Source organism: Chiloscyllium punctatum, chromosome 22 (assembly GCF_047496795.1).
Source record: "Chiloscyllium punctatum isolate Juve2018m chromosome 22, sChiPun1.3, whole genome shotgun sequence".
Classification (NCBI taxonomy): Eukaryota; Metazoa; Chordata; class Chondrichthyes; order Orectolobiformes; family Hemiscylliidae; genus Chiloscyllium; species Chiloscyllium punctatum.
The window spans coordinates 85,116,971-85,129,947 of NC_092760.1; the positions used below are offsets into that span (position 1 = coordinate 85,116,971).

Here is a 12,977-nt window from a genome sequence, read left to right on the forward strand (position 1 = left end):
GTAATGATGTGTGCCTTTAAGAGGGATTTGCTCTGTCCTGTTTGTCATAGAGTCATAGATAAAGTCATAGAGATGTACAGAATGGAAACAGACCCTTTGGTCCAACCCGTCCATGCCGACCAGATATCCCAACCCAATCTAGTCCCACCTGCCAGCACCAGGCCCATATCCCTCCAAACACTTCCTATTCATTTACCCATCCAAATGCCTTTTAAATGTTGCAATTGAACCAACCTCCACCACATCCTCTGGCAGCTCATTCCATACATGCACTACCCTCTGCGTGAAAAAGTTGCCCCTTTGGTCTCTTTTATATCTTTCTCCTCTCACCCTAAACCTATGCCCTCTAGTTCGGGATTCCCTGACCCCAGGGAAAAGACTTTGTCTATTTACCCTATCCATGCTCCTCATAATTTTGTAAACCTCTATAAAGTCACCCCTCAGCCTCCAACGCTCCAGGGAAAACAGCCCCAGCCTATTCAGCCTCTCCCTGTAGCTCAGATCCTCCAACCCTGGCAACATCCTTGTAAATCTTTTCTGAACCCTTTCAAGTTTCACAACATCTTTCCGATAGGAAGGAGACCAGAATAGCAAGCAGTATTCCAACAGTGGCCTAACCAATGTCTTGTAGAGCCACAACATGACCTCCCAACTCCTGTACTCAATACTCTAACCAATAAAGGAAAGCATACCAAAACGCCTTCTTCACTAGGAGGAAGTGAGGACTGCAGATGCCGGAGACCAGAGTTGAAAAGTGTGGTGCTGGAAAAGCACAGCAGGCCAGGCAGCATCCAAGGAGCAGGAGAGTCGATGTTTAGGGCATAAGCACTTCTTCAGGAATGAGCATCATTCCTGAAGAAGGGCTAATGCCCGAAACGTCGATTCACCTTTTCCTCGGATGCTGTCTGACCTACTGCGCTTTTACAACGCCTTCTTCACTATCCTATCTACCTGTGACTCCACTTTCAAGGAGCTATGAACCTGCACTCCAAGGTCTCTTTGTTCAGCAACACTCCCTAGGACCTTACCATTAAGTGTATAAGTCCTGCTAAGATTTGCTTTCCCAAAATGCAGCACCTCGTATTTATCTGAATTAAACTCCATCTGCCACTTCTCAGCCCATTGGCCCATCTTATCCAGATCCTGATGTAATCTGAGGTAACCTTCTTCGCTCCAATTTTGGTGTCATCTGCAAACTTACTAACTGTACCTCTTATGCTCGCATCCAAATCATTTATGCAAATGACAAAAAGTAGAGGGCCCAGCACCGATCCTTGTGGCACTCTACTGGTCACAGGCCTCCAGTCTGAAATACAATCCACCACCACCCTCTTTCTTCTACCTTTGAGCCAGTTCTGTATCCAAATGGCTAGTTCTCCCTGTATTCCATGGGATCGAACCTTGCTAATCAGTCTCCCATGGGGAACCTTGTCGAACTCCTTACTGAAGTCCATATAGATCACATCTACTGCTCTGCCCTCATCAATCTTCTTTGTTACTTCTTCAAAAAACTCAATCAAATTTGTGAGACATGATTTCCCACACACAAAGCCATGATGACTATCCCGAATCAGTCCTTGCCTTTCCAAATATATGTATATCCTGTCCCTCAGGATTCCCTCCAACAACTTGCTCACCACCGAGGTCAGGCTCACCGGTCTATAGTTCCCTGGCTTGTCTTTACCGCCATTCTTAAACAGTGGCACCACGTTTGCAACCTCCAGTCTTCCAGCACTTCACCTGTGACTATCAATGATACAAATATCTCAGCAAGAGGCCCAGCAATCACTTCTCTAGCTTCCCACAGAGTTCTCAAGTACACCTGATCAGGTCCTGGGGATTTATCCACTTTTAACCATTTCAAGACATCCAGCACTTCCTCCTCTGTAATCTGGACATTTTGCAAGATGTCACCATCTACTTCCCTACAGTCTATATCTTCCATATCCTTTTCCACAGTAAATACTGATGCAAAATATTCATTTAGTATCTCCCCCATTTTCTGTGGCTCCACACAAAGGCCACCTTGCTGATTTTTGAGGGGCCTTATTCTGTACCTTGTTACCGTTTTGTCCTTAATATATTTGTAAAAACCCTTTGGATTCTCCTTAATTCTATATGCCAAAGCTATCTCATGTCCCCGTTTTGCCCTCCTGATTTCCCTCTTAAGTATACTCCAACTTTCTTTATACTCTAAGGATTCACTCGATCTATCCTGTCTATACCTGACATATGCTTCTTAACCAAACCCTCAATTTCTTTAGTCATCCAGCATTCCCTATACCTACCAGCCTTCCCTTTCACCCTGACAGGAATATACTTTCTCTGGATTCTTGTTCTCATTTCTGAAAGCTTCCCATTTTCCAGCTGTCCCTTTACCTGCGAACATCTGCCTCCAATCAGCTTTTGAAAGTTCTTGCCTAATAGCGTTAAAATTGGCCTTTCTCCAATTTAGAACTTCAACTTTTAGATCTGGTCTATCCTTTTCCATCACTATTTTAAAACGAATAGAATTATGGTCACTGGTCCCAAAGTGCTCCCCCACTGACACCTCAGTCACCTGCCCTGTCTTATTTCCCAAGCGTAGGTCTAGTTTTGCAACTTCTGTAGTAGGTACATTCACATACTGAATCAGAAAATTGTCTTGCACACACTGAAGAAATTCCTCTCCACCTAAACCTTTAACACTATGGCAGTCCCAGTCTATGTTTGGAAAGTTAAAATCCCCTACCATAACTATCCTATTATTCTCACAGATAGCTGAGATCTCCTTACAAGTTTGTTTCTCAATTTCCCTCTGGCTATTGCGGGGGGTCTATAATACAATCCCAATAAGGTGATCATCCCTTTCTTATTTCTCAGTTCCACCCAAATAACTTCCCTGGATGTATTTTCGGGAATAACTTCCCTCAGCACAGCTGTAATGCTATCCCTTATCAAAAATGCCACTCCCCCTCCTCTTTTGCCTCCCTTTCTATCCTTCTTGTAGCATTTGTATCCTGGAACATTAAGCTGCCAGTCCTGCCCATCCCTGAGCCATGTTTCTGTAATTGCTTTGATATCCCAGTCCCTTGTTCCTAACCATGCCCTGAGTTCATCTGCCTTCTCTGTTAGGCCCCTTGCATTGAAATAAATACAGTTTAATTTATTAGTCCTACGATGTCCCTGTCTGCCCTGACTGTTTGACTCACTTCTGTTCTCAGCTGTACCAGTGTCAGACCGATCTCTTTCCTCACTACCTCCCTGGGTCCCACCCTCCACCTTACTAGTTTAAGTCCTCCCAAGCAGTTCTAGCAAATTTCCCTGCCAGTATATTATTCCCCTTCCAATTTAGGTGCAATCCGTCCTTCTTGTACAGGTCACTTCTACCCCAAAAGAGATTCCAAAGATCCAAAAATGTGAATCCTTCTCCCATACACCAGCTCCTCAGCCATGCATTCATCTGCTCTATCCTCCTACTCCTGCCCTCACTCGCTCATTTGTTTTGAAGAGGAGGTTGTAATCCTGGTGTGCTCTGGAAATGCAGAGTAAACAGCTTTGGAGTTCTTCTTAAAGTAGACAAGAGAAGCATGTGTGGGTGGATTCAGGCTCACATAGACTGAGGGCCTTTCCTTCAGGTGTTGAAGTTGGGGTGTTTGGAGTTGAGGCTGCTAGATAAAGCTCTCTCTCTCTCTCTCTCTTACTTGATTCATACTGTCAGTGTTCCTTTTTCTGGACTGGTGGAGATAGCAAGTGAGGGAAATCTGTTTTACTGAATTTGCCTTTGCCAATTCATGGGCCGCTGCTATCTTAGAACAGTCAATGAGCACTAGTTAAATAATATATTAGGTTATTAAATATTTCAATAGTTAAAGTTATTCTTTTCTTGTTTGTATTTGTGTGAAAAATTGACCACTTGAATCACCACGTGGAGCGCAATGCCTTATGTTAGACACCAGACAGTATGGAAACAGGCCCTTGTCCACAAACACACGCCGACCCCCCCCTCCCCCCAGAGTGTAACCCACCCAGACCCATTCCCCTACCCTATATTATTATCCCTGCCTAATGCACCTAACACTATGGGACAATTTAGCATTGCCAATTCACCTAGCCAGCACATCTTTGGACTGTGGGAGGAAACCAGAGCACCCAGAGGAAACCCACGCAGACACAGGGAGAATGAGCAAACTCCACACAGACAGTCGCCTGAGGCTGGAATCGAAACCAGGGCCCTGGCGCTGTGAGGCAACAGTGCTAACCACTGCGTACTGCTCAAAAATTTAACCTATTTTTCCTAATCAACCTGTTCAAAGATCATTATTATTACACAGCCCTAGAAAAGATGGGACTTGAACCCAGGCTTCCTGACCTTGGGGTAAGGTCACTACCACTGGACCACAAGAGGGTTCCTGAACATTCTCATCCAAATCATTCATATAAATTACAAACAAAAGCAGATCCAGCACCAGTCCCTGCAGAACACTGCTGGTCACAGGCCTCCAGATTTCAGATTTTGAACAATAAGTGAAGGTGGAGGATATGCTGACGTGGGGAAATCTTTTATTTTACAGAATGGTGATGCGCAGAATTCATTGCCTATGAGAGCGGTGGTTACAAGAGAGAATGATTTCCATAAGGCAGAGAATGATAGGATGGAATGGACTGGATCGTACTACAGAAAGGGCCTGGTGTCCTCCTCCTGTGTTCATGACTTTATGAACTGAAATGAGAATATAGGAGAAAGTGAGGACTGCAGATGCTGGAGATCAGAGTCAAAGAGTGCAGAGCTGGAAAAGCACAGCAGGTCAGGCAGCATCTAGGAAGGAGAGTCGATGTTTCAAGCATAAGCTTGAATGTTGAAGGGGCTGAGAGATAAATGGGTGGAGGTGGTGGTTGGGGGGGAAAGAATGAGGAGAAACATTAAGCACAAAGAGTATCATGACCATCTTGGCATATTGGACAGTTTTGGTGTTTTTGGTAAAAACAATGCAGAGGTGTCCTCCCAGATTCACCTCTTCACTTTGGGTGGATGTGCCTTCTGTTTGTCCAGCTTCCTAACTCACTCTAACTCCACATTCTCCTTTAAGGTATTTCCTTAAACACACATTTTCTTACTTCTCTGATCAACCTTTTGATCATTAACCTGAACATCTTTCAGAGGTTTATGTCTAACTTCTGATAATGCTTCCTTGAACTACCTTGGAACACCATACTCTCTTTAATAAAAAAGGTGCTAAATCAATGCAAGTTACTGTTGTTTAATGGCAGAAAAGTAGAGCTGATTTTTCTAGACCAGCATGTTCAGGCACGGAGCTGTGCACCAACAGTTAAGCTTCAGCAACCCACAATTAAAGTTGAAAGCCTATTTGTGTTTTAGATGTAAATCAGAGAAATGGAAAGAATAATTTAAAAAAAAATTTAAACCCCAATTTGTTGAACAATCTCAATTGTCGATAAGACAAAGACATGCATTTATACAGCAGTATGAATGGGAGCTTTACACACTATAGTAACAGAAGATCGAGTCTTGTTTTTATTAAAATTTCTTCTCAGTGATGTTTGCAAGGCCTCATTGACAGCTTACCCCATGTCCAGTGAAGGTGCGAATGGGACTAACTCATGATCTACTGCAAGCTTTGTGCTGATAGCATTTTCATGAGGTCAGATGAAAACACTATGAACATGATGGGGATGATGTAGATAAACCTTTTTGTGTACAAGCCAGGCAGGATGGTTTAGATACTGGATTAGTGGTGCTGGAACAGCACAGCAGTTCAGGCAGCATCCAACGAGCAGTGAAAGAAACGTCGATTTCACTGCTCGTTGGATGCTGCCTGAACTGCTGTGCTGTTCCAGCACCGCTAATCCAGTATTTGCTTTCCAGCATCTGCAGTCATTGTTTTTACCTCCAGGATGGTTTAGAGGTCTCACATATGAACGCCATAGCAGAATATCACAGAGTTTGGGAATGGTTGCCCCTCATCATGCTACAACCAAACTCAGACAAATCCGAGGTGAAGGGCCTTTCCAGTCTCCTCAAACATGATGGTTTGGTGAAATTGTGCCTCTAGTACAGCTTAATTCCTGGTATTCCCCCTATTTCTTCTACACTTCCTCCAGGAACCCAACGTGGCAAGAGAATACTAAATAGAAAACCCATTTGTGCACAGTCTGAGGGAGCGTGGGTGAGTAGTGTGGCATTGTGGGGGTGGGATGCTTGAAGGTATCCTCATGGTATAGGACAGAGAGTTGAAGAAGTCAGCACTGGCAGAAAAAATTCTGAAATCTTCCAGTCTTTTCCAGTCCTATGCTTGTTTTCATCATTTTCAGAACATCAAGCAAAGGTTAAACTGTTGGCATGTGGTGGTGTGATTACAAGAGTACAAAATTACAGAATTTGGCATGTCTGTTGTCCCCTTATCATTACTATATCATTGATGCCCTCCCTCAGCTGATGAACCAGCATTCTTCTGGGCTGGAAATCACTTGGAAGAACCATCAAGACTAGTGAGCATGCATAAGGAATCTCTGCACTGGGGGAGTTCAATGCCCCAACACGAAGACTTGGCTCAGTAGCACCACTACCAATGGAGAGCTCGCTCAGTTGTATGACATCACGGCCAGAATGGACATCGAGTGGATTATCATGGAACTAATACAGGAAGATAGTCTACTTGATCTTGTTCTTATCACGGATGTGCCAAAGATGAAACTATCCACGCAATGTCAGTAGGGGTGATTGCTGCATTATCCTTGAGGCGGTCAAATCTTCGCATTGAAAATTACCTCCATTGTGTTGTGTGGTGCTCCCATAGTTGTTGTATGGGCTGTTTTCAGAGCAGATCCATTGCCTCAAAATGAACAGTTGGTTTCGTATCGTTGCCATTTCAAAATTTTACCGCTCACTGTGCACAGCCATATCCAAATGTCACTTGAGAAAGGGTGGGCTCCACCTTTTCAATGGGCATGATTTGAGCTGCTCTCTCAAGTACCATCTTATCATTAGAAAAAGTGCCATTAAACTCAAGGGTGGGCTCCACCGTTTAACCTTTGCTTGATGTTCTGAAAATGAGTACTTTGTTGGCTCATATTGCAGTCACATTCCTGAAAACATCATTTACCTTAAAGTTGTAGTTCATTGACAATAATGGGAAAATCCAATACGATATAAAAGCTGTTGCTCAGTTTTGTGTGACCATTCTTCTCAATAACATTCAATTGTCATACCCTGTGTGGTAAAATACTGTACACTCTTGAAGTCCTACATTTGTAAATAAAATATGTTGACTCTTTCCATTTGCAGTGCCTCCCACTCACTGCCTCAGACTTATCCTCTTCTCATTTTCTTTTTTAACTGCATTCAAACTGCACTAGCTGCCATGGTGGAATTTGAACCCAGGCCCCCAGAGTATAAGCCTGGCTCCCTGAATTTCTAGTCCATTGATTTTACTAGTATACCACCACAATGTTACTACCAGTTGCTCTCATGTACTCTATGGGGTGGCATGCTGGCTCAGTGATTAGCACTGCTGTCTCACAGTGCCAGGGATCCAGGTTTGATTCCACCCTCGGGCTGCTGTCTGTGTGGAGTTTGCACATTCTGCCCGTGTCTGCATGGGTTTCCTCCAGGTGCTCCGGTTTCCTCCCACAGTCCAAAGATGTACACATTTGGTGGATTAGTCATGGGAAAAGCAGGCTTACAGGGATGGAGTAGGTGAGGTGGGTCTGGTTGGGATGCTCTTCAGAGGGTCAGCGTAGACTCAATGGGCCTGATTTCAGCTGCTCTCTCAAGTACCATCTTATTAGAAAAAGTGCCATCAAAATCAAATAAACATTCGCAGCAAATTATTCAGCTTCACGAGGTTGAGCTATCATTCAATTTGGTCATCATTAATCCATTCCTCAACTCCATTCACTTGCCTTTCCCATCATAGACAAATAAATCCAAAATAGCCAGATGCCCAATTGGCTCCTCAATATGATGGTCCAGACACTCAGCTTGCACACACACCAAGGACTCATCCTCTCTGACATGTGTTCTGATTTAGTTATCCCAATCAACAGGCAAATTATAGTCACCTATAAATACCAAATTAACCAAAATAGATACATCTCTAATTTCTTGACTAAGCATGCACAACATTAGCACGACAGTTTGGTATCCTATATACACTGTTGCTCCTTAGCTCCACCCAACTGATTCTATATCTTGACCCTTTGATCTAAAATCCTCCCAAACTAATTCAAGTAGATAGGTTAATGAAGGTGGTGTTTGTTATGCTTTCCTTTATTAGTCAGTGCATTGAGTACAGGAGTTGGGAGATCATATTGCAGCTGTACAAGACATTGGTTGGGCCACTTTTGGAATATTGTGTGCAATTCTGTTTGCCCGCCTGTAGGAAGGAGGTTCTGAAACTTGAAAGGGTTCAGTAAAGTTTTACAAGGATGTTGCCAGGATTGTAGGTATAGGGAAAGGCTGAATAAGGTGGAGCTGTTTTCCCTAGACTGTTGGAGGCTGAGGGGTGACCTTATAGAGGTTTATAAAATCATGACGGGAAGGGATAGGATAAATAGACACCGTTGGGTGGGGGAGTCCATAACTTGAGGGCACTGGTTTAGGGTGAGAGTGGAAAGATTTAGAAGGGATCTAAGGAGCAACCTTTTCACGCAGAAGGTAGTGCATGCATGGAATGAGCTGCAAGAGGAAGTGGTGGAGGCTGGTACAATTGCAACATTTAAAAGACATCTGGACGACTAGGAAGGGTTTAGAGGGATGTGGGCCAAGTGCTGGCAAATGGGACTAGATTAATTAAGGATATCAGGTCAGCATGAACGAACTGGGCTAAAGGGTCTGTTTCCGTGCTGTACATCTCTATGACTCTAATGTGCTGACTTCATTCCTTAGTAGGACTACTATTTTCCATCTTTTCCTTTCTGTCCAATGCTCGTCAATGTGGAATAAACTTGGACATTCAGTTCCTAATCTCAGTCACATTTTCTTGGTACTGGCAATTTAATCATTTCCATTTGTGGACTCAAATCAACCATTTTGTGACCACTACACATATTCCAACAGATTATCTTTAATTCAACCTTTACAACATTCTGTTTAATGCTTGACATCGCCTCCCCCATCCTCTATTTTTGTTTATGATACTTTAATTCCTTTTTACTGGTTATGGTTTCCTTAAAACAGAGCACCTCTAAGGTTCCCATCCCCTGGCCCATCACATTCAGACACTCCCCAACAGAACGGGGAAATCTCCCTTCACGGAGGTTAGTGTCAATCCTGCTGTGATACAACCTGGTGATCTTGTAATAGGTCTGTCCTTCCACAGGAGTGGTCCCAATGACTGAAAAATTTGATGACCTCCCTCCTACACTAGTTTTCCAGCCATGCATTCAGCCACTCAATTTCACATTTCCACACTTACTCACAAGTGTAATCAGGAGTAATCCCGGGCTTACTGTTGTAGACATCCTGCCATTCAGTTTCCTCCTTCGCTCCCTGAAACCTTTCATGACCTCATCATCCTTCCTATCTAAGTCGGAAATGGATCACAATCTCAGGTCTTCATCTTCCTCCAGAAAAACATACTCCAACCACTCAGTGATATCATCAATTCTAGCAACATATCATCCTGGCTCTATATTAGTGATGCAGTGCAATGGGAATATCACTTTAACAATGCCAATGATACATGATCGAACCTAACAAGAGTCAATGGCAACAACCTCTTTGGGCGTTAGGATATCTTTTCCCTCCCCTTCCTTTTGGAAAGACGGTGTAACTTTCTGAAATGAATGGATTGGAAATATAAAAGAGGGGAGGAAGCTGGGAGGATATAGGGATATCGGAAATAATGGAGATGTGGGGGGTGGTGAGGAGGGGGGTGTTGGAGATGTTGGAGGGAGGGGTGATCTTGGAGGTAAGGGGGAGTGTTGGAGGGTGTGGAATGTTGAGGGGATGGGGGGGATGTTGGAGGGAAGGATGGGCAGGGGAGAGATGTGGGAAGGAAGGGACAAGGGGAAATGTGGGAGGGTTGAGGGGGCAAGATGTTGGGGGGCTGGAGGGGCAGGGTAAGGGATGCAGTGGAAGGGTGGGGGGGGGATGTTGGAAGATGGGATTGAGGTAGGGATAGGGGAATGGATGGGAGATGGGGGTGTGGGGGTCGGGGTGGGGTAGGATCAAGGAGTAGGGGTGGGGAAGGGGCTAGTGGTGCGGTTGAGCGGGGGGGGGGGGGTAGCGGTAGGGATGAATGGGGTAGAGAGATGAAGTTGGGATGGGGGTGGGAGATGCTGGTTTGGGGAGACACTCCCTGATGAAGCTGATGTGCCGGGGAGCGGAGCCAGACTCTCCCTGTGACTGTGTCAGTGGGTGGGAGCCGGCAGCCAGCGCTAACCAGGGGCAGCTCTCAGCTCAAAGCCAGGGGCACCTTCCCTTCCCCACCCCACCCCACCCCACAACCCTCCCTCACCCCACCCCACCCCACCACCCTCCCTCAGTCCCCAGGTCCCCAGCCTGAAGCTGCATTGATCAGAATCAGAGTCTTCTCCCTCTCCTTGTCCCTCTCTCCCCGGGGGGGAGCCATAAACAGCACCAATCCGGGGCTGGGTTATACAACCCTTTAGTCTCCCCTCAGCTCCAATCTGTAGAGTGACTTAACTCTGTATTTTTCAGATAAAATAAACCATTGCCCCTACCTCCTGTTTCATCCCCCGCGGGGGACATTTCAATGAGAGTCTCCGGATTTTTGCCATTGAATTGATCCATGTTCTCCCATGTAGAAGCCTCTAATGCCGCCTGCTCTCTCTCTCTCTCTCTCTGCAAATATTTTGCATTCAGTTTTCTTGACGTGTGCCTTAAAGGGGTGGTACCGTTCCTTTTTTCAATCGGCAGAATGTATTTCCCTGCAAAGGCGGCAGGTTTGAAGTGATCGCCAGTCGTTCTGTCAAGGCTGGCTTTGTCCCAGGAATGATATTATTAGGTTCCCCGAAGCCTTTGCATGTATTTAAACGCAGCAGAGCATTTCACAATTTTGGGGGTGGAGTGCCTTCGGCCCATCATCCCTACGCCTGCTCTCCACATGAGCACTACCTTTTTGTGTCTTTTTTTAAAAAAAAGAATCATTCACAGAATGAAGGAATCACTGCTACACCAACATTTATTGCCCAGAGGGCAGTAAAGTGTCATAGCGTCATGGAGATGTACAACACAGCAACAGACCCTTCAGTCCAACTCATCTATGCCTACTCGATATTCTATATTAATCTAGTCCCACTTGCCAGCACCCAGCCCATATCCCTCTGAACCCTTCCTATTCATATACCCATCCAGATGTCTTTTAAATGTTGTAATTGTCCCGGACTCCACCACTTCATCTGGCAGCTCTTTCTATGCTTGCACCTAAAAGTTGCCCCTTAGGTCCCTTCAACATCTTTCCCCTCTCACCTTAAAACTATGACCTCAGTGGGGTAAAGATCTGGGTTATTCACCCCTGTCCACGCCCCTCATGGTTTTATGTATTTCTGTAAGGTCACCCCTTCAGCTCCAGGGAAAGAAGCCCCAGTCTATTCAGCTTCTTCCTACAACTCAAACTCTCCAGTCCCAGCAACATCCCTGCCAATCCTTTCTGCCCCCATAAAAGGTTCACAGCACCTTTAGTGGGAAGACCAGAGCATGGCTGTCTGGAGTCATATGTAGGCCAAACCACATAAGGGTGTTAGATTTCCTTCCCTAAATGACATTAGTGAACCAGATGGGATTTTCCCCCAACAACTAACAATGGTTTCACTGCCATTATTAGATTCACAGTTGCATTCAAAATTCACCATCTGCCACAACATTTCACCCTGCTAAACTCTTCCAAAGTGCCTTCTCTTCTAACAGTGAGTCTACTCTCACCAGCATTCTGCAGCCACTGCCTGTGGCTGGGCTATATTGATGAAGAGTCCCTGGACTGGGAATGGTAACTCTGCTTTCTTCCCACAAGGGAATTACATACAGGTTCCTGTTCTCACACACACACAGACACGCACACACACTGCAAACTAAATGCCAGTATCTTCACTTTGACAGTTTCATCATGATCTTCTCTGTCTGACTTGCATCTGGTGGGACTGGTGTCGATCAGGCCCTGTCTGCCTTGTAGAGCCCAGTGCAGCTAAGCTCTTCATTCACACGTAGGCTGTCCTCCAGCTCAATGTCCTCAGCTTTCTCCTCTGAGAACTCTTCCATTCCCCTCAGCATATAACATATTGCATCATTGCCTGCTCTGTGCAGTACATAGCAAGTTAGGATATTGCGGCACACTCTGTCTGGACTCGACTGGAATGCCCCACTGCCCCAAACCCAGACTCCAAGCTCTGAACTGGACCTTTAGCAGCCGCATCATCTCTTTCACCACAATCCAGCATGTGATAGGGTTAGGGTTAGGGTTTGGGTTCGGTTTAGAGTTAGGTTAAGGTTAATGTTAGGGTTAGGGTTAGGTTTAGTATTAGGATTACAGTTAAAGTTAGAGTTAGAGTTAGGTTTAGGATTAGGGTTAAATTTAGGGTTAGAGTAAGGTCAGGGTTAGTGTTAGGGTTAGGATTATAGTTAGGGTTCGGGTTAGAGTTAAGGTTCGGGTTAGGTTTAGTATTAGGATTACAGTTAAAGTTAGAGTTAGGTTTAGCATTAGGGTTAAATTTAGGTTTAGAGTCAAGGTCAGGGTCAGTGTTCGGGTTAGTGTTAGGGTTAGGATTACAGGCAGTGTTAGTGTTAAAGTTAGGTTTAGGGTTAGTGTTAAAGTTAGTGTTAGGGCTATAGTGAGGATTAGAGTTATGTTAGGTTTAGTGTTAGGGTTGCAGGTAGGGTTAGAGTTAGAGTTAGGGTTAGGGTTAAAGTTAGCGTTAGAGTTATAGTTAGGGCTAAAGTTAGGGTTAGAGTTTGGGTTAGGTTTAGGGTTTGGGTTAAAGTTAGGGTTAGTGTTAGAGTTAGGGTTATAGTGAGGGTT

The 12,977-nt window shown here is 44.9% G+C and overlaps 1 protein-coding gene across 7 annotated transcripts in view; it reads right to left on the reverse strand.

The window, feature by feature from the left end:
- ano5a (anoctamin 5a) overlaps nucleotides 1-10,826 on the reverse strand; it is a 196,031-nt gene extending 185,205 nt beyond the window's left edge. For 6 of the 7 annotated variants that reach the window (XM_072592754.1, XM_072592753.1, XM_072592751.1 and 3 more), the window contains exon 1: nucleotides 10,687-10,826. In XM_072592754.1, the coding sequence (XP_072448855.1) occupies nucleotides 10,687-10,743 (57 nt within the window). In that variant the 5' untranslated portion in view covers nucleotides 10,744-10,826. The remainder of the gene's footprint in view (nucleotides 1-10,686) is intronic. The other variant, XM_072592755.1, reaches the window with a different exon arrangement.
- Between the last annotated feature and the right edge of the window lie 2,151 nt (nucleotides 10,827-12,977).